The sequence below is a fragment of the Quercus lobata genome, chromosome 7, assembly GCF_001633185.2.
Source record: "Quercus lobata isolate SW786 chromosome 7, ValleyOak3.0 Primary Assembly, whole genome shotgun sequence".
Lineage (NCBI taxonomy): Eukaryota > Viridiplantae > Streptophyta > Magnoliopsida > Fagales > Fagaceae > Quercus > Quercus lobata.
This window is the reverse complement of record NC_044910.1, coordinates 20637667-20664575: the sequence shown is the minus strand read 5'-3', so window position 1 is coordinate 20664575 and position 26909 is coordinate 20637667. Positions and strand designations below refer to the sequence as shown.

General features: G+C 35.9%; 1 protein-coding gene and 1 pseudogene across 6 annotated transcripts; one reads left to right on the top strand and one right to left on the bottom strand.

Moving 5' to 3' along the window:
• The first annotated feature begins 5870 nt into the window (after positions 1–5870).
• LOC115953190 (U11/U12 small nuclear ribonucleoprotein 65 kDa protein) lies at positions 5871–20032 on the top strand. Of its 5 annotated transcripts, none has more exons than XM_031070724.1 (13): positions 5874–6254; positions 6686–6885; positions 6995–7066; positions 7544–7774; positions 8970–9051; positions 9205–9378; positions 9952–10143; positions 10229–10399; positions 11200–11287; positions 11544–11602; positions 15589–15654; positions 19176–19279; positions 19490–20032. In XM_031070724.1, exons 2-12 carry the CDS (start codon positions 6704–6706, stop codon positions 19257–19259), a joined length of 1401 nt encoding a protein of 466 aa, XP_030926584.1. In that variant the 5' UTR covers positions 5874–6254; positions 6686–6703; the 3' UTR covers positions 19260–19279; positions 19490–20032. The 5 variants fall into 5 exon arrangements, with proteins under 5 accessions (XP_030926585.1, XP_030926584.1, XP_030926583.1 ...); XM_031070723.1 differs by having other exon boundaries at positions 19426–20032; XM_031070722.1 differs by adding an exon at positions 6477–6552 and having other exon boundaries at positions 19176–20032.
• Positions 20033–20768: 736 nt separating this feature from the next.
• Positions 20769–23362, bottom strand: LOC115952590 (annotated as a pseudogene). Its single transcript, XR_004083471.1, has 2 exons — positions 22019–23362; positions 20769–21197 (listed from the first exon to the last, which is right to left on the bottom strand). The product of XR_004083471.1 is annotated as a tyrosine-specific transport protein-like (transcript).
• Between the last annotated feature and the right edge of the window lie 3547 nt (positions 23363–26909).

The window sequence follows — 26909 nt, the reverse complement described above, 5'->3', positions numbered from 1 at the left end:
CTTGAATGGGATTCAAAGGGCTATTGCTATTAGGCCTTCGAGCTATCTTTTAGAGCTTGAAAAAATTCTCCTTCAAGAGTTGGAAGGGATTCTTAATCAAGAGCATGAACTTTGGGCTCTCAAATCTCGAGTGAATTGGATGGTGCAAGGGGATCGTAACACGGCTTTCTACCATGTTTCCACTTTAGTGAGGAGAAATAGAAACAGGATTACTGCTATTAAAAATAGGGTGGGGGATTGGATTAACAATGAGGAAGAGGTGATGGAGTTTATCCGTAGGGGGTTCTGTGATATCTATTCTTCTTCCCATATTTTGTCTTCTTGGCAGACAAGTCAATCTCAGAGAGGGCAGATTAGGCTAAATGATGAGGAAAGAGATGGTTTGTGGTCCAGGGTAACTGATGAAGAGATTAAAGCAGGGCTGTGGTTAATGAAAGCTAATAAAGCCCCTGGCCCGGATGGGCTCCATGCGGGGTTTTTCCAGCTTTTTTGCCAACAGTGGGAGAATCGGTGATTTGGGAAGTTAAGCAAATCTTCGCCTCAAAGAAAATGCCGGAGTATCTAAACCGGACCCACATTGTGCTTATTCCAAAAATTCAAGGTCCGGAAACTCTCGGTAATTATAGGCCAATTAGCCTCTGTAATACAGTTTATAAAATTGTCACAAAGATTATTGTAGCTCGCCTCAGACCTTACCTGGAGAAGCTTGTTTCCCCTCTCCAATCAGCTTTTGTTCCTGGTAGGAAAGGGATAGATAATGCTATCATTGTCCAAGAATTAATCCATTCAATTAGTGGGAAGAAGGGGGCTGTAGGGTATATGGCAATTAAATTAGATCTTGAGAAAGCCTATGATAAACTAGAATGGAGTTTTATTCGGGAAAGACTTATGGAGATTAATCTTCCCCAAGATTTAATTGATCTAATCATGAGTTGTGTGTGTTCGGTTTCCTCCTCTGTTCTTTTTAATGGGGGAAGTCTCGAACCTTTCTTTCCGTCGAGAGGAATTAGACAAGAGGACCCCTTGTCTCCTTATCTCTTCATTTTATGCATGGAGTACCTTGGTCATCTCATAGAGGGGAAGTGCAGTCAGAAGGTTTGGAATCCTGTTAAAACTTCTCAGGGAGGGTTACCTTTCTCCCATCTTATGTTTGCAGACGATGTGGTTTTATTTGCCAAAGCTGATCTTGGCAATTGCGTCGCCATTAGGGATGCTCTTGATACATTTTGTAGTAGAACTGGCCAAACTATCAGTGAAGCGAAGTCTCGGGTTTTCTTTTCTCCAAATGTGGATAGAGACAGTAGGGAGTCGCTTTGCGACGTTCTTGGTTTTGCCTCAACCCCAAATTTAGGTAAATACCTTGGGATTCCCATGAAACACCCAGGTTCTCCGCTGGACGTTAACTTCATCCTAGATAGAGTCAAGCAAAAGTTGGCAGGATGGAAGTCTAACCTCTTATCCCCTGCTGGCCGCACTGTTCTCATCCAAGCCTCTTCCTCAACAATTCCTGCCTATGTCATGCAGTGTGCTCTTCTCCCTAACAAAATTCTGGAGGGCATTGATCGAGTTAACCGGAATTTTCTGTGGGGGTCGACTGAAGCAGCAAGGAAAATCCACTGGGTAGGTTGGAATAAGGTAACTAAACCTAAGAGAGCTGGTGGTCTTGGGTTGCAAAGCGCAAAAGGCAGAAACATTGCGCTGCTTACTAAACTGAATTGGAGGCTCCATACCGAAAAGGAAAGCCTTTGGGCCCGTGTGATGACGGCAAAATATTGTAATACTCGAAGAGTTAATTCCAGGAATCCGAGTAGCCTTCCTTGCTCCCCTACTTGGAAAGGTATAAAAAAAGGCTCAGAAATTTTCCGGCATGGTTCTAGGTGGGTGATTGGAAGAGAAAGTAACTTGAGGTTTTGGTATGATAATTGGTCTCAACAGGGTCCTTTAAGGCAGCTGATTCAAGGCCCGCTGCCTCTGGGGGCATCTGAGTGGAAAGTTAAGGACATAGCCTCCTTTGAGGGTTGGAATTGGGGTATGGTTCCTTTTGTCATTCCCCAAGATATTAAAATGGAGATTCAGGCCACCCCTTATGCGCTCGCTGCCAGTAGCAAGGACAGATTGATGTGGAAGGACTCACCAAGGGGTGATTTTAACATGAGAAGTGCTTATAGTATGGCTGTTGGGGTGGAGCAGCACCCAGAGTTCAAAGGAGGCTGGATTTGGAAGCTTAATGTTCTCCCTAAGATTCAATTTTTCCTATGGAAATGCAACCATAATAGTATTGGAGTAAATGATTGTCTTGCTGGCCGGGGAGTGAATGTTGATCCGATTTGTCCTCTATGCCATAAGGAGCCTGAAACTATTGGTCATGCCCTTCGGAACTGCGAGAAAGTCAAGGCTGTTTGGAATGAGCTGGGAGCAGTGGGCTTTGATAGAGATTTTTTTTCCTCAGATATTGAAGATTGGATGGCGATCAATGGGAAAGCAGACACAGTTCATAATCAAAATTTCCCTTCATGGAAAATCATTTTCTCCTTTGCCGTGTGGAACATATGGAAGAATAGGAATCAAATTGTTTTCAGGGAGCGGTCTCAGAATCCAAGGTTAGCTAAGATCATCACCGACCAAGCCATGGAGTTCTTCTACTGTGCTGGCACAGCCAATGGCATGCGAACTCGGGTTACTACTCTAGTAAGTTGGGGCAGACCGGAAATGGGTTGGATGAAGTTAAATACCGACGGTTCGTCTTTGGGAAACCCAGGTAGTGCAGGTGGAGGGGGTGTAATACGGGATTGGTATGGAAGATGGGTGGTTGGTTTCTCTAGGAAGATCGGCGTTACAACTAGTTTACTGGTGGAGCTTTGGGCCATCAGGGATGGGTTGATGCTATGTATTGATCGTAACTTGGCTATGGTTGAAGTGGAAGTAGATGCTAAGGCTGTAGTGGACATGTTAGCCAAATCCCAGTATTCAAACAATGCAGTTGCGCCTCTGTTAGAAGACTGCAGGTACCTGGTTTCTAAGATTCCTCAAGTTAGAATTAATCACTGCTATCGGGAGGCCAACAGATGCGCGGACAAACTTGCGAGGAAGGGCGCCTATCAGTCTTTGAATTTTATTTTGTATGAAAATCCGCCTGTGGATTTATGTGAGGTTGTAGAGATGGATTGCACTGGAGTTAGTGTTGCCAGGCAGTGCCCTGGAAGTTTTGTTAGCTCTTAGTTTTTGCTTTTCTTTTCTTTCTGTATCCAGTTGAGCAAAAAAAAAAAAAAAATTTGATACAACTTGTTGGTGGTGTATTAGATACTGAGGACGTACCCACAGCTAGAGCGGACAATTTATGTAAAAAATGTGGGCCTAACAGGTTTGATGACATTTGGCATCTTCCCTTGGGGAAAAAACTCTTCTTGGAAGTAAATAAAGCGGGTTAGCCGATTGGAAAAAATGTTGGATCTTCGGCAAGGTGGTTGGGAACACTGTTTAGAATGTCAACCATGTGTCCAATTAATTATGTTCGTTAGTCTTTATAGTGCCGCAACAATGCAAGAATCTGTGTTAGGTAGCCATTCAGGTATTAGACTAAAAAGCAACATTGAAATGAGTTTCTTTTTTACTTTTTCTAAGCAATATGCAAGTTTTTTATTATGTTGAAAATGTGACGTGTGTTAACTCAACTTTACACATGGAAGGAGTGATGGATAATTCCTGCAAATTGCATTGAACCTACTAATGAGAGGAAGTGGGCTTTGTCACGGATTGGGAAGATGTGGAGTAGCCACAAAGCATATTTGAAGGAGAAGTACTGCATGAAGGGCGTTAGTAAGGAAGAGTTACTCCAGCTAAAATTGCCAAAGGTTGATGCCAATCAATTTCACAATTCACATATTGGTGGAGTATTGGTTTTCTAAGCCAGGCATGGTATTAATATTTTCAGTATTATATATGTTTTGCTTTTATATGATCTATGTTTAAGAGTATTATATATAGTGGACTTGAAAAATATATTAGCCTATTGTTGTAATTGGTAGTAACTTTGTTGAAATGTTCGTAGGAATTGTCTAAAGATAATAAAGAACGGTGGAAGAAGCAGGAGGAAATGCATACTTGTGGATCCAGAAGCTATGCCCAGATGGCGGATCTCCTTGTAAGAACAAAATTTTATATATTAGTAACATGCAAACAAATAACAAAACTTAAATTATTTTGCGTTTTAAAGTAGAACAAAATGTGTTTCAACACCATCACTCTAATTTACCGAATGTAATGAACATGTTGTAGGAAAAAAGGAAAGGAAGGCAAATAGAGAGAGCAAAGCTTTATGAAGTGGTGTATTCACACAAGGATGGTACTACTGTGACAACAAAAATGGAAGCAAACATTGTAAGTATTATATGGACAGTACATGGAGAGATATTATACATTACTCATGTTGTCAAATGTGTTAGTGTAATTGTTGCTAATACATTACTCATGTCTTGTTTATTTGTGAGTATTAGGCAAAGATGAAAGAGCTATTGGCATCAAGATCACAATTGCAGGGTGAGGCCAGTGAGAGAGGTGTTTTATGGCGGCCTGATGATGCCTTTGCACAAGTCATGTGTGCAGAGAAAGATGGCCGTGTCCGAGGGGGTAGGCTTTGGACCAACCCCATCTGACACTCATACGAGGAACGTGGAAGACTGTACGCCATCACCAACATCCACTACAACAAACCAGAGGGTTAAGGAGCTGGTTGCTGAAGTGGTAGAGTTGAGGGAGAAATACTATTGTGTTGAATCCTTGAAAGTTGAAGTGATGATGATGAGGAAAATGTTTTCTTAACTAAAACCAATGTTTAGATATTCTAAAATAAAAAATGTAACTCAAACACTCCTAAATGAAATCTCCTACCAAACATCTTTTTTTTTTTTTTTTTTGGAATTCCTTACCAAACATGCCCCAATTGTTTGGATAGAAGCTTAGGGGTTTTTGGGTTTGTCAAAATTTCAATTTTAACCCTTAATTTTTTTATTTAATATTTTTAAAAAATAATTCATATGTGGGTTGGATAAAAATGTATTTTACTAGCCTAGAAAAAGTATTTAATTATATGAGTTAAACAAGTTATGTCAAAATGGGTTGATTCATTTTGACATAAATAATTAATCGTGTCAATTCATGTTGATTGCATATCATATAGGCCAATCCATAATTGACCCTTTTATTATGTTTAGAGTGAATATTAACATGTAAAAATCCATCTCGTACTCATGGCTCATGCCAAATATTGTCACCTTTAATTACAGTTACCCATTGAGTAATTTTTTTTTTAATAATAAATACTCATTGCTTAATTCGTGGTAATAAATAGAGCTAACTCTAATTAGACACTTTATTACTTATTTATAATATATTGAACTTTATTTTTTTTTTTATATTAAATTTAAAGGCTTATTTCTCTTTCAAAAAATAAAAAAAAAAAGGCTTATTTATAATAGATCCATGGGGTGGATTAATGGGTTTGGATCCCTTTTTGCTACCCCTAAATGCAAGGAGATGTTGAGGGAGATGTAGGTTGTGGATTCAGTTTTTTTGGGCTTCAGATGAAAATATTGCAGGCTCCAATGGGCCTAGATTTTCATAGGTCCAAAGCTCTAAACCTTTATTCATCAGCCCAACAACTCAACAGCAACCTCCTAAATAATTTTCAGTTTGTTATTTAAGTCCTTTAATTTTCAATTTTTGTTAATGCAAAACTCTGTTACAATACAGTTAGTGGCTGTCGTCGGAACTTTTGAACCAACGCGGGTTTTTCCTTTTTTTTTTTTTTTTTAAATTTTATTTTATTTTAATTTTTTATTCGGAATTAAAAAAAAGAAAGAAAAATCTGAAAAAGGAAAAGAAAAAAAAGGAGAAAACATTAAGGGGAACGAACAAATCTAAGCAGAGTCACCGCTTTTCCCAATCAACCAACCATAACAGCAGACCCCACCCTTTAAATCGGTCTCAATCTCAATATCTCTGCAAATCGGTCTCAATTCTCTCAGTCCGACTTAGTCTCTCTCTCTCTCTCTCTCACCTTCCGTTTTCCCCAAATCTACACGGCGAGCAGAGCTTGAAGATCGTGTAGAGGAATATCTCCATTCATTGCTTGAGAATTCTTATGCCCTGATTCCACGAGTTTTAACTTTCTCTGCCTGTGTTCAAGGGCTGTCTCAAGCTCCTGCACACGATATCTCCATATCTGGTGAACGACGACGAGGGACTAAGACGGCGAGGTACTCAGTCCTCAACTCACTCAGTCTCTCTCTCTCTCTCAAACTGACCCATTATCCCCAAAGTTACATGGGATTTGGGTGTTCTTCTTTGTTTTGTTTTGATTTCAATGTGTTTGTTTGTTTTTTTGTTTTTTTTTTTTTCAGATTTTTCTTATTTTCTTTTAATTCCGAATTTAAAATAAAACATGCAAAATGACGTCGTTTAAGGAGTTTTGATGGCAGCTACTAATTGAGTTGTAACGGAGTTCTGCATTGACAAAAATTGAAAGTTGGATGAGTTAAATGAAAAAACTTAAAGGTAGAGGATTGAAATGAAAAACAGTAAAAGTGAGAGGCGGTAGTTTTGCATTTTGCCTAAATAATACGTTTGTGTTCTTAATTTGTAAAACCTTTGTTGTCGTTCTTACGTTTATTGTTTCACTCCCTCGTAGACTCAGATAGAGACGCAGATGATGATGATGCAGCAGCAGCAGCAGTTGGGGTTTGAAGCAATAGCATCAAAACCCTCAGACTCAGAAGCAATGATTGCCCTTTTGATTCGTCACCTTCCTGAAGCTATTCCTCATGATACCCTCTCCAGGCTCTTCTCCCACTATGGTGCTTCTTCAGTCCGACCTTGCTCTTCTCCAAGGTACCCCCTCCTTTCTTTTTCTTTTTCTTTTTCTTTTTCTTTTTCTTTTTAAAAAAACCCAATTCCCCTTTTTCTTTATTAATCCAAAGAATTCAATTATTTTCTGCAGATTGAGAAACTGTGCGTTTCTGGATTTCAACAATGAAGCATTGGCTTACCAGGCTCAACGTCAGTTAAATGGGTAGTTGTATATATATATATATTTTTCTTTTTCTCGTTTTTAAAGTCTACATGTATCATTCGCTTATATGCCTTCGTTGTATATATTTAAGTAGGCATTGCCTTGTCATGGTTTGGTCAGGTTGAGGTTTCTTGGTATAGTGTTATTAGTTAAATCATAAATGGGTATTTCTGATTATTATTATTATTTTTTTAAAAAAATTTATATATATATATATATATATATTCGTTTTTAAAGTCTTTTTATTGTATCCTTTGCATCTATTTCCTTCATTGTATAAATTTAAAGTAGGCATTATTGCCATGTTGTGGTTTGGTCAGGTTGAGGTTTCTTGGTAAAGTGTTATCAGTTAAATGGGTATTTCTATTTTTTTTTCTTTTTATCTTTTTTAGTCTTATATTGTATTCTTTGCATATATGCCAGCCTTCATTGTATTAATTTAAAGTAGGCATTATTGCCATGTTATGGTTTGGTCAGGTTGAGGTTTCTTGGTAAAGTGTTATCAGTGGAGAGAGCTAGTAGTAATAAGCCAAACCTTGATAACAAACTTCAATCAAGTGAAGCTCGAAATGACAATGATTTTGTACCACCATCATCTTTGGTCAAGGATGCTACTCTCACCAAAGATAAGACTCAGCGTTCAATACCTTCTGCTGAACCCATTGCCCCAAGGCTTGGTGTCGACTATCCATTCCCTCCTTACCTTGAGTAAGCATTTTTATTTCACTTGTTAAACCTTCCTCTCTTTTTTCCCTTACAAATTGTGATGTATAAAATATATGAACAAATTACATAAAAGGCCCAAAATTTATACCGTGTTTCAGATTAAGTCGTAGGTTTTTCTTTTTGTCAATCAAAGTCCTAAACTTATGAAGCAATTTAAATTTGAAGCCCTCCATCAACATTATTCATTTCATGTTGCCCTGACAGTAATGGAGACTATGAAGTCGAGGAAAAGAGGAAACATTGATAAAACTTTGTTTTTCATCTAAGTAACCAATTTGGAATTTGGCAATCACTTTCTCACTCTAAGCTAAGCTTTCTCTCTATATACTCTCTGGTCAATGATTGCCAAATTGATTTATGAATGAGTCCTAGGTGAAATGCTGAGTTTAACCAATGATTCCCACTTTGCTCTTCTACGTTACTGCCCATAAATACAAAAATAAATAATGAAGCTGAACTAAGGCTTCAAATTGAAATGATTTAATAAATTTGGGACTTTAATTGAAAAAATTAAAAACCAAAGACCTAATTTGAATATGGTATAAACTCTTGGCCATTTTATGTAATTTCTTCAAAATATAATAAATAGTGGGCCTAACCTATCAGGGTGCAGCCTAGTGGTTGGAGGCTTGGGATGAGTTGTAGACCTAGACATCCTGGGTTTGATTCCCATTAGGAGTCCCCCTGGATTACCTAATTCATGGTTCTGGCGGGTGGAGTTGTGTATCTGTGATTTACTACCTAGGGGTGTGTCCAAAGGGCCTTGCCTTGGTGAGGTTCCAGGTCATCAAAAAAAAAAAAAATGGTTGGCCTATATCAATCTCCTTTATATCTCTCCTATGAATTCTCCTTAAATTTCCTGCATTGGAAGCATGGCACAACAATTTAGGGATGCACAAAATGTTTGGACTTGTGGGTTCTATGTGAAATTTCAGTTCATTAAGCAATTCAGTTTATCACTTCAATCAACCAAAGTGAAAGAGAATACTAATTGGGTTCTTGTGTTATTGAATACATAACTATCTTGAAACTTGTGTTCCTAAACTTGTCATCCAGACTGTGAATTTGACTGAAAAGTTATTTTTCTATGTTGTCTAACTTGTGGTTGTATCTTTTAAAACCATCTTTGGATGACATAAATCAGTTTATGCCTAGTTTAATAAAGCTTGTGTTACAGGTATGCTTATCCTCCACCGGATGGAAATATACTTACCAACATTGTAAACGCTCTTATTGCCGTTCCTCGCTTTTATACACAGGTTGTCTCCAATCCTATGCAATGCTAGTTGGAAAATTTTCTGGTTTTACTCTCATTCAGCTCCTTTAGTTATACTATTTGCGTTATTCTTATCTAGGCAAATTACACAAGCATATTGGGTCATATAGTTTATGACCAATCCTTCTAATTGTAGGTGTTGCACTTGATGAACAAAATGAATATCCCAGCTCCATTTCGTATGGCTCTCCCCACTCCACCCCTTCCTCCTTTGGTACCTGCACCGCCACCACCACCACCTCCCGTATCTGCAAAGCCTCATGCGGCAGATCTGTCCAGTGATGAGTCAGAAATGGAATCTTCAGATGAGGTAATCTCTCGCACTGATTAAAGATATGGGGCCACATATTATTTATATAAGTAATAAAAACTAACATGTCAATTAAGGAAGTAACAAAATGTATGACTTTAGATAGAATAGAATGGAAGAAAATAATACACGTGACCCTAACTAATAAGTTGAGGATCCATAGCCAACCCCAAAATTTTGGAACTGAGGCTTTGTTGTTATTGTTATGTGTGTGTGTGTGTGTGTATTCTCTAGGGGTTTGGAATTAGAAGCATGTAAACCTTTTGACCATTTTTCTTCAAACAACATTTAAATTCATTGTCATTTTCTTTTAATTGTCCAACATGAAAATTTTTGCAGATGTTTTTTTCAGCTATATTTTGTTGAACACTGCATTTTTATAAAATGTTTGGTGGAAATGTAATTACAACAACAGGAGAATGTACAATGTTTATTCAATTATTACCTTTGCAGATGAATATATCTATGAAAGTACATTGAAACAGACAGAGCCTTGAGGGAAATCCTTCAGTTCTCTTTTGATCCTGTTATTGTAGATTCTAATTGTTCTGTGATACTGTTACATGTTTTTAGGAAATTGATGTAAAAGCCTATTCTGTTGGAGCTTCAGCAGTAAAAAAATCTGGTCGAAAGCGTCTCAGGCAAGAAGCAATTGTGGGCCCTGCAGTTGATAAAGATGTCGCTCATGAGGCTATTGGAGTCAAACCTGCCACCTTGGTTCCAAAAGAAATTCCAATGATTAAAAAGAAGAACCCTGTGTTACAGGTCATTTTCTTTCTGTGATTGATTATTGTAGGAGAATCTCTCATCTATCAGATTTTTTGATATCCTTTTCTTAGTTGCGTTGCAGATCAAAATTGCTCCAAAAATGATTCAGAATGAACATAGGGATGAAAGCACAGCAGAAGAATTAGAGGAGCCTGACAAAGAAGGTTCAGATATTAAATCCTATGCAACCCCAGAAGAATTAGAGGGTGGAAAGTTGCCTCCAGAGGAAATTTTATCGCTACCAATGTTTAAGGTACTGTTGATATTAAAAGTAAAGACTAAACTGTAATCACTAACAAAATTTACCTGTTCTTTGTACCTAGAAAAAAGAAAAAGAAGAAAAGAATTGTTTGTTGAACTTATCTATTTGCTTGTTGGATTAAAAGTGTTATATAACTTTTCACAATGAACGTGACTGTAATTTAAAAGCTTTTCCATGTTCTAACACTTATCCTTAGTATGGTTGGTTATGGTGTTCTACTATCCTATCTGAGAATATTTCAATCTTTTCTCTTTATAAGTTTTGACCATTATATATATATATATATATATATATATTGTCAACATTGTTTGTATATGCTGTCAACCTCTGGCTTTGTACTGATACCTTTTCCTCTTTTATTCATATGCATTTTGTAGTTGTACAAACAAGCATGTATGAATGTCATCAGCAATTCATCATATTTCTTGCTGTTTTCCCATAATAAAGCTGTTTTGCAGTTCTTGCTGCCCTGATATTAGAACTTCTAACTTAGGTTAGTCTTTAGCCTCCTTTAAAGTGGACGGATATCATAGTAGATCATTTTAAACCACAAAACATAAATAAATAACTAATGGGTTTTTGTTTCTCTTTGGACATAACAATTTCTGTGATTTTGAGGGTGGGTTGGCCATACAGATTTCAAGAGCTGGCTATCTTATACTAATCTTAAATATCTGTTATTTAAAAAAAAGATGAATATAAAAAATGCATGTAACTAGATTAAGATGCTGTTCACATGCAAATATTTACTCAATTGAATGATTGATATGAGCTCTTTTGGATTTTGATAGAATTATGCAGCTGGGAATCCTGCGTCAGTGTTGTATATAAAGAACTTGGCAAAGGACGTGATTGCTGATGACTTCTACTTCATATTTGGTGAGATCACAAGCATTGATTATTGCTAATTTATCTGAAATTCATTATTTTTTTGTTCAATGATACATATTTTCTATCTAGCAACTTTAATGCTTTTTTGGTAAAAAAAAGGGTATCATGTGATTATACTTTGAGAATTGATTATTCTTTAAATATTTTTAATGCCTCAAACATTAATGCTGAGTGTGATACTTCTAGTCATTGCGCAATGTTATTAAAAAACAGTTCTGGTTAACTATAACTTATCTGTGTCCAGGATCATTATTTGGAAGCATTGATGCAGCTAAATCTGGTCTTAGCGTAAAGCTTATGCAGGTGAGGTCTCTAGACTAGATTGTCATTTTAGTTTTGAATCAAGATATTTTTAGTTCCAAGTACTTACCTCCTGGTGTTTCCAAAGGACTTATCTAGGATTCAAATCCCCCTCCTCCAATTATTGAATTATCAATAGTACGTAGTTATTTTGGAATCACTTATGAAAATTGTAATTCTTGAGTTACAGGAGAAACAAAGGTTGCTTATCTTTTACTTATTAAAACCATTAGAAGGGATTGCTTTCTTTTTATAAAAAAACAAAAACCCCATTAGAGAGCATTAGATCCATAAAAATTTGTTAGCTAGCAGTTTTTGTTTACTTATTTGAACACCGCAGTTATGATAGCCTTATTCAAGACTTGATTCTATGATCTAAAATTATGACATGAATATGACTGAGGAACATAGACCAATGTAAATTCTCTTAAGAGCCCATTTGGTTTGGGGAATCTGGGATTCCCTTGAACTTCACATTCGCAGAATTCTGGGTTTTTGGAATCAGATTTCTGGGAATCTGGAGTTCCCAAGTTTGATTTGCTAGTCACATTCCTGAGATTCCCAAGAGAACAATATTTTCACATTTCATTAGACCAAAAAGATAACAAATTTTATCCTAAATTTTTAATTACTCCTACATATTAGTTTGCTGTTAGAGATGGTCCAGAAAAAATGAAGTTCTCCCAATGATGACCATATGAGATGGAATTTGATGGTAATGGATGGTTTGATGTTAGGTCTTGTTAGATGGTAATGGATGGTTTGATGTTAGGTCTTGTTATGAGGCTTTGAGAGGTTTAATGATGGGGATTTCCCCTGGAAAAGCATTTGGCGTGTTTAGGCCCAAAAAAATAGTTGTTTTTTTCGTGTGGACCCAACATGGGGAAAAGATGAACGTGTGACACTCTTGTGAAGAGAGGAATTCCTATTGTAGAATGGTGTTGCATTGTGACACAACAGATGAATTATGGAGTTTTACTTTCTGTGTTTGGGGTCCATTGGGTAATGCCTAAAACTGTGAGCTCCTAAGTGAGTGGGTGAATTGGTTTGGTAAACACCCTCTAGTGTTAGGAATTTCACCCCCCCTTTGCTTAATTTGGACACTATGGAACCAACGCTACCTTTGAAGATGTGGGACTTTCAGTTCATAGTAATATAAAATTTTCTTAGGTAAGAGCTTAGTTTGAATGGGCTCAAATAATGGGTCAAATCAAGATCCTTTCTTCTTTTTTATTTTTCTTTTTAATTTATTTTATCTTATTTTTTATATAATTCAATATTTGTGGGAAGGGGATTTGAACCCTAGATGGCTCCGTTAAAAACACTATGAAGTACTAATTGAGCTACAAAGCTTTTGGCATAGCGAGATCCATTTTATTATTTGATTTTATTGACTCTCTTTTCATTTCAGTTATAAGGACTGTTTTTTGAGAGGGGCTAGTTCTTCTCATTAATAAAATTTATTACTTATCAAAGAAAAAATATTGCCAAGCTGCCTACCCCCTCCAATGATGATGTTGTAAATGACACATCAATGTAAATAACAAATCTGTCCCTAAAAGTTGACAGTGACTGTCCATTACTGAGATGAAGTAGGTTGCAAGGCCACCCCTTGACCTGGGATTGAATGTGTAGATTGATTTGAACTTTTATTTGTAGTGCTCAAATGTCAAGCTGATCTTGGTCACAACCTCCCAGGCTTGACTTGAACACATTTTGTTTTTGATAAGTAAGAAGAGAATATTATTAATAAAAGAATAGCAAGAAAAGCACACAAAGTTCACGGTAGTGAACAAAGGAAGAAAGAAACAAAAAGATAGAAGCAGCCCCTAATCTATACTAATAGAGGAAAGAAAATCCAAAAGGGTAGAACAATCCGAATAGCCCCAACAACGAAACCAATCGAAGAGGGTTAGCTTGCAATGCTCTAATAACTGAACCACCGTTTTCTCCTCATCCTCAAAAGACTGACGATTCTGTTCAGCCCAAATAGTCCACATTAAACATCCTGGAACCGAATCCCTAATATCTGAGCTATGCTTCCCAAGCCAATGATACCAGCAAAATAATAAGTCCACAACTGAACCTAGCATGACCCATTCCATCCCAAACAACTGAAGCATATACATTCACAAAGAATGAGCTATCGGACAAAAAAGTAACGGTGATCCACAGATTCCGCATTACAACAACACAAACAACAACGATTTGCCAAAGGGCGACCACGAAGCATAAGGTTATACAAAGATAGAATCTGACCATGGGCTGCTGTCCACATAAAAAAAAGCCAGTCTTTTAGGAACCTTAACTTTCCAAATTCCTTTCCAAGGGAAATTGGAAGGAGCTACATTTTGAATCTTATGATAAAAGGACCGAGTATCAAACTTCTCACTGCCATTAAGATCCCAACAAAGCCTATCACACCCTCCTTCCCTAGGAATTCGTGTTTGAATGAAATGAAGAAAGGAGTAGGAAGCCGCCAACTCCCAATCATTGAAGTCCCTGTGAAAACTTAAACTCCACACTCTGTCATTATCACCCACAGAGGGCTTAACACCTTAGAAATACAAGCCTCCTTATTAGCTGAACACAAAAATAACTGAGAATAAAGAATTTTGAGAGGAACATCACCAGTCCACTTATCATGCCAAAAAAGAATACGAGAACCACCCCCCACCACAAAGAGAAATGCTTAGCGAAAGTTTCCCACCCTTCACTAATACTCCGCCATAACCTACAACATGAGCCCTACTACAAGCTCTAGTGCACCAACCCCCTTTTCTTTCTCCATATTTCATGGCAATGACCCTTCGCCACAGATGCGAGGTTTCATGGCCATGCCTCCAAAGCCATTTCCCTAATAGGGCCTGATTAAAAGGCACCAACTTCCGAATTCCTAAACCACCCAACTCACGCGGTAAGTAAACCTTTTCCCAAGCCACCAAAGAATATTTGAAACACTCAACTGATGAACCCCACAAAAAGTTCCTTTGGATGCATTCTAATCTAGTCGCCACAGCTTTAGGGATGGTAAAAAGGGAAAGGTAATACGTCGGAAGGCTTGAAAGGGTACTCTTCAACAAGGTGAGTCTACCACCCTTTGACAAATAAAGCCGCTTTCAGCCTGAAAGCTTCTTTTCCATCCTCTCAAGGATCGGATTCCAAATAGAGTCTGTTTTGTATGAAGTACCCAATGGCATACCCAAGTAAATCATAGGCAAACTGCCCACCCTGTATTGAAGGATATTAGCCAAATGCTGAATGTTACGCACCTCCCCAATAGGGACAATTTCACTTTTTCCCACATTCACCTTTAGACTAGTAAAAGCTTGGAAACAAGTCAAAACTAGCCTAATAGAAAGAATTTGCTCTCTAGAGGTATCACAGAAAATTTTGGTATCATCAGCAAATACGAGGTGAGAAACCCGGATACCAGTAGAATTAATAGGACCCACATGAAAACCCTGAATGAAACCCCCTTCGTTAGTTTTCTTCAGGATACGACTTAAAACCTCCATGATCAACAAAAAGAGAAGGGGAGACAAAGGATCGCCTTGTCTGAGACCTCTAGAGCTACCAAAGAAACCAGTAGGAGATCCATTAACCAGAACTGAGAAGCAAACGGTAGAGACACAAGTCTTTAGCCATCTCCTTCATCTATCCCCAAAGCCCATTCTCTCCAACAGATAAAACAAAGCATCCCAATTCACATGATCTCTCCATGCGACATGGCTCAAAAATTTATACACTAACTGAACTGAATGTTCCATTTAACAAGTATGTTATTTAGAAATAGATGGCAACAATTTAATGTTTATGATTGTGAAAGCATTAAGTGAAGCCTTTTTTACTAGGGATGTTTCATTGAATGGAAGCAAGTTTGTGAACATGACATTTTGTATTACTTTTGGGATTGATTGAAAGTTTCAAGAAAGTTGTAGCATAGTTGCGCAATTTTGAACTTAAATGTGCTTGTAATTGAATTTCAGGAAGGCAGAATGAGAGGTCAAGCTTTTGTGACATTTCCATCAGCCGAAGTTGCCCATCATGCATTGGTATGTATCTTACAGAATGCAATCTGACATGCATCTCTGTTTTCTAGAGCATGTTAGCTTGTGCATATAGTACATTTTGTTTCCGGGGTCCTTAATTCCTATTTTCCATATCCTATGATATTATTGCGTGAAGAAGTAGCTATAAATTTATATCATGTTGATATGGTAATTGCTTGTCTAGGATCCCATTTTGAGTAATTAAAATGCAAATGCATTCCACACTAAAAAAATGCCAACACAATAATACCATAATTCTATTCTCTTGAATTCAAAAGAAACATCCTTTGGGTTTGCCAATCTGATCTAAAATCTATATATATATATATATATATATATATAATTAAAGCCAAAACTGAGAAAAAATCCAATTAGATTCTAAATTGAAGTCCAATTTTGTACATTTTGTTTCCGGGGTCCTTAATTCCTATTTTCCATATCCTTTGATATTATTGCGTGAAGAAGTAACTATAAATTTATATCATGTTGATATAGTAATTGCTTGTCTAGGATCCCATTTTGAGTAATTAAAATGCAAATGCATTCCACACTAAAAAAATGCAGAGGCAATAATACCATAATTCTATTCTCTTGAATTCAAAAGAAACATCCTTTGGGTTTGCCAATTTGATCTAAAATCTATATATATAATTAAAGCCAAAGCTGAGAAAAAATCCAATTAGATTCTAAATTGGAGTCCAATTTTGCGCCACATGTCCCATCTAATTTTTAAATTTTTGTGTCAAGTGAATTATTAAGTGTGAAAATCGAAAAGTCTAAATCTAATTAGATTCTAAATTAGATTTCAACTAGAGTTCAATTTTGCGCCATGTATTGTATCTAATTTTTAAATTTTTTGCGGCAATTGAATTATTGAGTGCAAAAACCAAAGAGTCCAAATTCAATTAAATTTTCATATATATAATGAGAAACCATTACACATTTCACCTATCAAAAAAAAAAAAAAAAAAAAAAGAGAAACCATTACACATTTTAGAAATTTATGGCTTAAAAAAGGTGTAATTTGCAACTCTTATAACAGGTATACTTTGAACTCATATTTGTGTGTAATTATGATTGTTTTTAAATGTTTATACATGGGGTTATTCACTAGTGTTGAAGATGTAAAGACTCAATCCTAGTCAAGCTGTCAAAGGCACAAGTCTGTTAAATAACCTTAATGCAGGTTCATTGTATTTAATGCTACATGGAATACAAGCAAAGTAATCATAGGTAATCTTAATTCTACTTGTAGTTCAAGTATTGTTAGTCTAGGACTTAGCCTATTATAAATATCAAATACACATAAATGGATTCATTGTAATACAAGGAGCTAGATAGTAAAAATATAGCCATCAAAGGCTTTCTGCAATGAATGTCTCTCTCATTCATTTCTTGCTTTGCCTTCTTTATTTTCTTAGCTGTCTTTTCTTCTCTAACATAGTATCAGAACTATTGTTTAATCTTTTCAAATATGGTATTAGAGCCATGTTTCGTATTTTCTAATATAAAAATCCCATTTTAATCGTTATGTTTTTAGGAGAGTTGATGGGCATAATTTTGTTCAATTACTGGAATTCCTAAGACATTTTGACATTCGTATATTAAGCTGAGCACATCTACTATGGCATTCACTAATTTTATATAACCCCCCCCCCCCCCCCAACCCAAAAAAAAGTTGATGTTGATGTAAACCTAGACCCGTGACGATGTTCAAATCCAAAACATTCAACCAAGGGAAGGAGGATAGTTTGAGGATGCCATTTACTTGGGGTAAATGCCACCTAACACTGCTACTCATCAATGTCACTCAACTACTTACTAGACAATCAATTCACAACTCCTAAAATGCTCATAAACTAGGCTATACAATTACCATCAATGCTTCTTAAATAACTTTGATCAGATATTAAAAAAAAGGTCTTACCTTGGGCCCAAATCTCCCACTTTTGTGGGGTTTGGGAGAGGTTATGATAGGCAACTTTACCCCAATTTATTGGAGAGGTTGATACTTGGACTCGTACCTGCAACTTGTCACTTTTGGTGAGAGGCACTTATCATCGCACCAACACTCCATTTGTTTAGGTGGAAAACCTGTGTGAAGATAATTTTCTGTGTTTTCCAATATTTCTTAGCATCATAAAAAATGAGTCAAAAGGAAAAATTATCTTTGGTCAACATAAAAATTATGACTCATTTTTTAGAGATTGTTTTCCACTATTTATTTTTTGGAAAACAACTCTATCTCATGGCAAACTAAATAAGGGAAGTTAGGAGATCATTTTCCAACACATTTAAGGTTGCTACCAAACTTAAGAAAATGAGATAGTTTTATAAAAAAAACCTTTTTGAAAAATGACTCATTTTCTAGAAAACTTTAATGTCAAAACAGAGTGTAGGAATGAGAATAAAATAAAATAAAATAAAAAAGGACACAAGCTAAATTATGGCTGCCACATAAGCTGACACAATCTTCCTGCATCATTCAACCCTTCTTGTAAAGAACTTGACTTTGATTTTGAAGTCAAATCCTTTAAAAACATGTTATCCAATTTATTTAGTCTTTCAGTTGAGATCCATGCATAAATTCGGTTATTCTTGTGAGTGCACCAAATGTTTTTAAGTGTTTGTTCTACATCTAGTAGTGATTACGTTTAGCAGTGATAGATCATACATCTAGCACGTTAATCGACTTTGTGGTGAACTAGAAAGATCTCATCACATGTTTACTGGCTTTGATGTTATTTTCTCTTCATCTCCACAATAAGGATAGAGATTACTCACAATTAAAGTTGGACTATAGAGAATCCTTTTGGTAGCTCAATGCAAAATGTGTTTGGTCTCAACTTATTCAATACTTGGTAAAGACCAAACTTTCTTTGCTTGAGCTCGTGTTTGAATAAAACCAAATCACATTCTTCAAACCTCAAGCTTCTTATATGAGCACCATCTTTCAACTTTAGACTTGTAAATTTTAATGTGGCTTCAATTGTTCTTGAACTTGTTCATATACTGCCTTTATTTGTGCTGCAAATTCTTCAACTTCCATGCTCACTCTTGCTTGAATCAACAAAAAAGCAAGATCCAGAAATCAAGGCACCTTCAAATGGAGGTTTTTCTTCATTGATCAATTGGTCGAGCTATCATAAGCAAACTCAACTCGATAAATGACAAACCCTACTGATTTATTCAAAAAGATTTTTTTGGCCTTTCAAACGGTCCTTTGGAGATTCCAAAATGTGCTTCAAAAATGATTAATAAATTTCATACCTACAATCTTAAGTAATGGTTCTAGGAATTTCCTAGAGGAAAAAATTTTTACTCAATTTATTTTACCATGATGGTTGGCATTGCTGATTCACTAGGTTTGTGAGAATGGCTTAGTTTTGAACCTTTCACTAATTGAAAGTAGCATGTACAACTGTACGTACAACTAAATTATTATTATTATTATTTTTTTCTTGTAATTATCTCGCCTTGTGCTTAAGTTGTAATGATCATGCTATTAAAACCTTTGGTTGCAGAATCTAGTCAATGGATATGTCTTCAAAGGCAAGCCAATGATAATCCAGTTTGGTCGGAATCCAGCAGCTACGAAAGCAAACTAAATAAATGTGCTGCAAGTGGAGTAAGCTCCTTATACCACTGCTCCATGGTTTGTTCTGTGTGGATTGTTAAGCTAGCTGGAAGAAAATCCACCTACCAGCTGGTATCAATAATGTTGTGGGTTGAGCATGGGCTTAAGTTTTTATAACATGATCATTTGCTCCTCAGTTGGCAATATGAACAACTGATATGTGGTTCAAATCATGGCACGTTCTTGACCAATGGTTTGCAGAGGATCTGCTGATGCTGTAGACCACAAGAAACAGAGCTTTTGGAAAACAAATTGCATTTTCAAAACTTGTTTGGTGGAAGTAGTTGCATCCTGTGGCCGTGGAAGAGAACAATGTCAACAATTCTACCAATGGGGCAGCTAAGTTGGACAGAATCCTGCTACAAAGGACTTTGAAGATACATATCTAGGTGTTTTCAATGTTTATTCTTATATCATCGTTGAAGTGTAACAGTCACTGTTGTCAACTCTAAGCTTCCTTCACAGGAATCCAGACTGTTTCATTAATCTGAATACAAGAAAGCGATGGAATGATAGAACATTTCAATGGGCTTCAGATCAAATGGTACTTGCTACTTTCCTCCCTCGTAAGATTAGGATAGAAGGCGATGGTGTGAATTCAAAACTCATTAAATGCAACTTACCAATCAACAAATAAGTTTTCTGTACCAGATGGCTTTGACTTTAGCTTATTTAATGCTCATATTTATCCCAACTTGTACAATTCGATTAGATATGTTAGTTGTGCACTTCAATTATAATGTTAACACGCCAGACCAGAAATATTATGCATCATGGATATTGCCTCTTTATGGTGGAACTTCATTTTAAAAATGAAGATTAATAATATAAGAAAAATCTACCATGAACATTAATCTTCCCCCTCTCTTGGCCATACAATGAGAATGTAGGAATCATATACTGTTAACCATCTTCACATGGTTTTTATTATGTGTTTTATTTACAGAGACATAACCAAGCAAAACTGAAGTTGAATCTCTTAGTACTTACAACAGTATGATTGTTGATGCTGTGGGGTTATAAACCGAGGCATTAGCTCAAGATAGCACACACACGCAAAAGGAAATATGGCGTTGCAACGAGATGTATTAACTCTGTGTTTTAAGGAATTATAGCTTTTAACTAAATCTACTCGTCTTCGTTCGCTCAGTTGGGCTGTTGGTGCCTCAAAATAGTAATATATTTCCTTGAATTAATGCTCTTGACTCCTTAACTGCAAAGCTAGCACAATTGGTTTGGAGACCATACTTGATGAAGCAAAAGGTCACATATGAAATCTTTATTCCCCTTACCCTTTTCCCTTCAGGCGAAAATTTACTTTTAAAATCACACACAACTAGACTTAAAAAAATCATCATAAAAAAATCTTACAGTATATTGTTTCAATGACACACTCTTAAGTCCAACATATAAGAGTTTACACAATCAGTTCCAAATTCTATATAATAAAATTGTGAACCGAAAATGAAGCAGTATAACGTTTCAATGACTTAGGCACTCACTAGGTTAAGTTCAAGTTGCACAATGTTTTTATCCTATTGCAAGTTCAGCATATTCTACTTGCTTGCTATTTGGAACAGTTAATTTGGAGGACTTTAAATTGAATTCCTCACACTATGAATTGAAATAGAACTATTCCCTGAGAAACATGAACTTTTTGGGTAAGTACCTGTGAAGCAATGGTGCCTGGAAAAGGCGTGAAGGGTACAATGAGTCTCTTAAATCTTGTTGAATACAAATTTTAACAATATAGATAGAAGAATATCTTCTTCCTCTTGCCTTTGGTCTGTTGTGAAGGCATTATACTGCTGTTAATCTAGCAGGGGGTCTTGTAATGCCAAATCCCAAAATGACAGCAATGCTGAAAAGTAAAATAAGTGTACCATCTCCCCCTAGCAAGGTAGATGACCTGCAAAATCCGAGCATGTAAATTAGACACTATTGAAAGTTAATTTAGAATAGACAAATGAATAAAAATTATTTGTATTCAATTAGATCTGCATACTAGAAATTGTTTTGAAGAGTTATTTAACTATTCTCTAAATGGCATCTAAGTAGGTAATGGAACATGGAATGTGGGAGATCTTGCTACTGATTTCTCATTTAAATTAGTTAATTTATTCTATTATGCAGAGAAAAACACTTTTGACATTCCAGCACACGGTTCTTAAGATCATGAATTACAACATTAGAAAAACTCAATGTCTTTTAGGCTCTCAAATAATTAGTTGAGTTAAGAAAAAGTAGATCAAGATTTCATTGACCAAAATAGTCGATACAATCTGCAACATTACCAGACAAATGCCAAACATTTAGCTCTTTTAAGCCAAATCTGAAAACAGTTTTTCTAGAATCCAAACTCCCAAGCCTTGTGTCATATTGGAGGAATTTGGAAAGTAAGTAAATTTTGTTATTTCAAGCATGACAAATCAAAATGATATTAAGCTAGAAACAGTAGAATTTAGAAGAGTAAAAAAAAAAGGATGAACGGGGAGAAAATTTGTTTCGACCTGGGAACTAGTGTTTACAATATCCTCTTTGGCTCTGTGTCCTGTGACGGGATCTAGATGAAACTTAACCAATAAACATGTAAAACAAAATGACAGGCATACTAAGGCTTTCTATGTCAGCCAAGAATCATCACAGTGGTTCATGTGTAATTTACTCTATTTATTTGCTTTATCTTGATTTTGTGTAACAAATAGCTTAAGATTAAATCTTTGGTCACACCTGAGTTTTTTCCTAGATTGCTGTATGTAAGCCATTACAGGAGGGAGTATGCCAAACAGAAAACAGTTAGCATAAACCCCTGCAAAATCAAGAGCTCTTGTAAATGTGGAACGGAAGAAAGATGCTATAAGAACTGGAGCACCAAGTACAATTATCATCTCGAAGATCTTGAATGAATCAAATCCAATCATTCTTGGTTTCAATTTAGCTTCTGATGCAGCAATAAAACCTGAACCTATATAAGAAACATTCCCTACATTTCCAAGGTTAGGCCTTCCTGAATAAACAACAATACCAACTCTCCCAATTCCATCCGCATTAGAACCCATCTGTGAGTTAGAGCTAATCAGTTTTCCTGAATTGACTTTCCCAAAAATCAACTCCAAGGTATCAATAAGCTGTTTTGGGAAGCTTACAGCATATCCAATCAAACTAGTCGCCAAGGCAGTGAAGGCAAAGCCTTGAACTGCAGGTAAAGCAGAGGGGTTAACAGAAAGCAAAAGGGTTATTGGGTCTGCTCTGTTGGTCCCAGCAAGTCCCAAAACAATCAAATTCCAGGACAAAACCATGACTAATGGAACAGCCCCACCAACTAGTATAGTGTTGCGAACCTCCTTTACAGTGTTCCCAGCAATCTTACATATGAAAGGAGTGGCAACATGAAACCCCAATGTGAGTACAGTAACAGGTATAGCAGGCAAAATTGACGAGAACCCCCACGAAGCATAACCAAAGGAACGTGATAAGTCCTTTCTAGCTACAGATAAACCTACAGCCACAAGTGCAGTAATGGAAAAAAGCATGATGACACATAAAAAACGATTTGCAGCATCGATGGCCTTAAAGGGAAAGAAAAGAATTATAGTTCCAACAGCTAGAGGAAACAAGGCATGAGCCATCACAAAATTCATACATGGAAACCACTGAGAGACAAGTGAACCAATACCCGAAACACAAGCTACTAACTATGAAAAACTCAAGGAGGCATAGACAATTGCAACAGAAGTACCGAAACAGCTTCCTAAAGTCTTTGTTGCAAGACTAGTAAAGCTCACCTCTTCAACCCCATCTTCTTCCATGGCTGCAAAGCTGAGTTCGGCAACAAGAATGATTGAGGAGACCACATAGAGCCATGAGAGGAGAATGACAACGGTGGAGGGAAATGAACCTGATTTAATGGTCAGCAGGCAAACTCAGCATTCCTGGCCCAACTGCTGTGCCAATAATCAAACTAGCAGCACCCCAGAAATTCTTTTCGTGAGCACCTTCTTGTTGTTGTTCAACCTGTTGAGATTTCTGATGCTGGAAGTTAACATCAAAATCTTCTGCAACAGTATTAGCATTTTAAGCTGTGCAGCTTGTAATGTGGCTGAGAATGCGATTGTGTGTTCTATGGGTTAGAGTAGACCTGTAACTAGGTGGTGTATGAAGAAGTTGTGTGCTAAGCCTAAGGCCCTAAGCCTATGATGATGAAAGTTGCTGTCATGGTGGTTGAATCTTGGATATGTGATTGAGGTTAAACTGGTGGAAAGGTGGGGAAGATGTAGCTGAAGCTGAAGCATATTTTTAATTTGAGAGGCTGATCTGCCAGTACAGTAGAATGGATCTCCCTAGTACTTTTAGGTTTTTTTACAATAAGATTCTCAGTCTCTGCAGAGGTGATCAGTAACTTTGGTCTACCAATCTATGGAGAAGAAGCTAAGCTAAGCTAATAGTGTTGTAAGTCAGAACAATCAGACAAGAGATACCTCTTATTCTGAATGAATCTTTGGTATAGTAACAGACACAGACAAAAGAGAATGGATGGGCCGGACCACGTGGAAAAAGCCCACTTTTGAAGTTTTCTTTCTTTCCATTTTTGTTTTTTTAGATAAATAAATAGTACTAAGTAGAGAGGGCATCCTTCCGACCTATAAATAAGGAAGTTTTCTTTCTTTCTATAATTATGGGTTGTTTGCAAGTGGATTTCATTTTTTTCCCCCCAACAATTAACACTTTCACATTATGATAAACCAATCCTTTATTAGTGTTTTCTGTTACAATTCAATGTTTTTTTTAGAAGAACAATTTGATGATTACGTGATATAGACAATATTGTTATTGTTATTAATATAAAACTAGTATGTAACCCGTGCTACCGCATGAGAATGGATATATTATTAATCATGAATTTATTTATGTTTAAAAGGCTTAGTTAAGTCTAAATTCATATTATTAACTAGAAAATTTCATTAACAAAACTTAGCAGTATATATATATATATATATATATATATATATATATTATTTGTTCCATTTTTGTGGTTTGAAAATGATATTTATGTGCAGATGGAAGTTGTTGATGAGAATGAGCAGTGGGGTAAGATAGAGCAGATGAAAGGAGGGGAAGAGGAGATGATAATTAAGCACAATTTCAGTTGAGCAGGCCAGCAAACCTTATATGATATAGCTTGTACCTTAATTCAGTTTTCACATCACGTATGTACTTCCATTCTCCAATAGACCATTTGGAGGAACATATGAAATGAACAACCACCCCTTTTATTACTTCCATTGCGTTCAAATGAGTTTGAATGAAGGGAATTCTCTAGAATGCTTCTCTATTTTGCATGCAAAAATGAAATATCTTCAAAGCAATTAAAGCTTGACTTACTTTGACATCATAACTTACTTAGAAATAAGGTGAAACAAATAATAACAATTTATTACAGTGAAAATCATTTAGAAAATAGTGCAAATATATCCAAATGAGTTTGTATAACATCATTGTCTAAACATTTGAGACTAATCTTCAAAGTCGAGGAGGATATTCATCAAGGGTTTGTTGTAAATAATATTATGATGGGACATTTGTTCTTAATCTTTGAGGGCCTATTTTTAATAAGCGACCTGAAAATTAAGCGAATCCAAAATATCACTGTAAAAAATAGTTATAGCACCAAATTTGTCAAGAGTTTGATGAAACCTAACACAAAAAATGAACACAATTATTACATAATGGCAAGATAATAGGTTTGTAATTTAGATAATATATAAACTATCAAGAAACTATATTAAAAGGCAACCTTTATAAAGAATAGTTCCTTTCGACTCATCTTTATTCAGTATTAATAGTATTATTACAAACTTATATAATGTGTCCTCTCCTGTAATTCCAATTCACATGAAAATTGCTCTAGGTATTATAAGTTCTATTACAATTTTGTTACAAACCGATTTGGAAGCTGAATTATGATGCCATGCATAACTGGTCGGCAAGTCCACATCAATTCACAACAGAAATGTACTTAATGTCTATTAGTATAGATCATTGTGAATTAAGTTCAATGCATAATTAACTATTATTCCTCACTAAAACAACCACAATAAACAGGACCCAAAAAGATCTAACCTTGGCAACTGAATCCAATACAATTGACACAAAAAAGTGTAGATAACATTAGATATCCATGCCCATCCATGCCCATCATTGTAAATTCAGTTCAATATATAATTAATCGAACACCCATTAACCATTATTCCTCACATAAACAAACCCAATAAAATACCCAAAAAAAAAAAAAACCAAATTTATAAAATTTATACCTGGACTATGGCTTGCATAGTACACTCTGCAGTGGAGTGCTCTACGGTTTTGGCTTTCAATAGTCTGCCCTTTACTAATCTCAATAACAATCTGCTAAGGTCATTCTATTTTTAAAGTATTTACTAATTTGTTCCAAGCAAGAACCTACAAAAAGTGATACACAGAAACAAACCTAAGTAAAAAAAAAATCCAAGCAAGAGCCTACAAAAAATGATATACAGAAACAAACCTAAGTAAATAAATATTTACAAACCACATAAAAGCTTAAAACACACAAATCTAAAACTTTCATGACAATTTCAAACACTATATCTGCTATTCCAAGGAACCACAATGAATCACACCAAACTAAAACTTATATGACAATATTAGTTAGAGCCTTTGAGGTATGCATCATAATTTGTGTGAGGGTATGAAGAAGCATATAAAAAGTTAAAATAAAAGAAATATCTCTTATTGTTTCTGTAGATTAAACCCAATTTATCACCACTTTTAACCCCATTCCTCCCCTTTTCTCTTTTGGGTATTACAAAAAGTATTGGAAAATTTTAGCCCACAACATTCTCATAAACTAAACATAATTTCACAATGATGATTTAAAAAAAGGAAAAATACAATTTTTCTCCCATTTCCATTGAAAAATCAATACATAAAAACTAAAAAAAGAGGATTAAAAAATTGAACGAATCTCACCTAGATTCTTCAATTGGGATATGATTCCAATATCTTCAATCACCTATCCCGGTGATTGCTAACCCTTTTGAAGTAATGGACAAACAAACACCACCTGTTCTTTTATGCAGCCAAACTCTCTACATAAAGCCAATTTTTCAACAAATCCATTAGAAACAAATCCATATCAGAAAATCATATAATATGAATAATCCAAACAGTAAATAAGCTAGAGAACCATATCAAGGAGGTACCAAAACTTTATTACAACAAAACCAAATAATTTTATTCCCCTCTCAATTAATTAAAATAAAGTCTAAGATTCCTAAATTAAAATTTATTTTCTACCCCTCATTTTCTCAAAACCTAATAAACTAAAACCCCATCACAACCAATCAAAAACCATATCTAGAAACTCAAAACTTTTAATTTTCACACACTTTCTCAACACCCAAACAGAGGACAAACACACACACAAAGATTGAGAGAGCAATACCTTAGTACAATCATCGAATACTTTCCAAAGAAGAACTTCATAATTCGAGGGCAACTTCAATTCCGAGAATCAGAGACCCAAAAAAAAAAAAAAAAAAAACTATGAACGCAGATATTAGAAAACAGGGAAAGGCTTAGT

What these genes read in the sequence shown, in the direction of transcription:
- LOC115953190 (XM_031070724.1), top strand. Translation starts at nt 6,704, where the DNA reads ATGATGATGATGCAGCAGCAGCAGCAGTTGGGGTTTGAAGCAATAGCA. An exon ending in AGAAGAACCCTGTGTTACAG is followed by an intron (nt 10,144 to 10,228) that starts GTCATTTTCTTT and finishes GTTGCGTTGCAG; the next exon opens with ATCAAAATTGCTCCAAAAAT. An exon ending in TTAGCGTAAAGCTTATGCAG is followed by an intron (nt 11,603 to 15,588) that starts GTGAGGTCTCTA and finishes ATTGAATTTCAG; the next exon opens with GAAGGCAGAATGAGAGGTCA.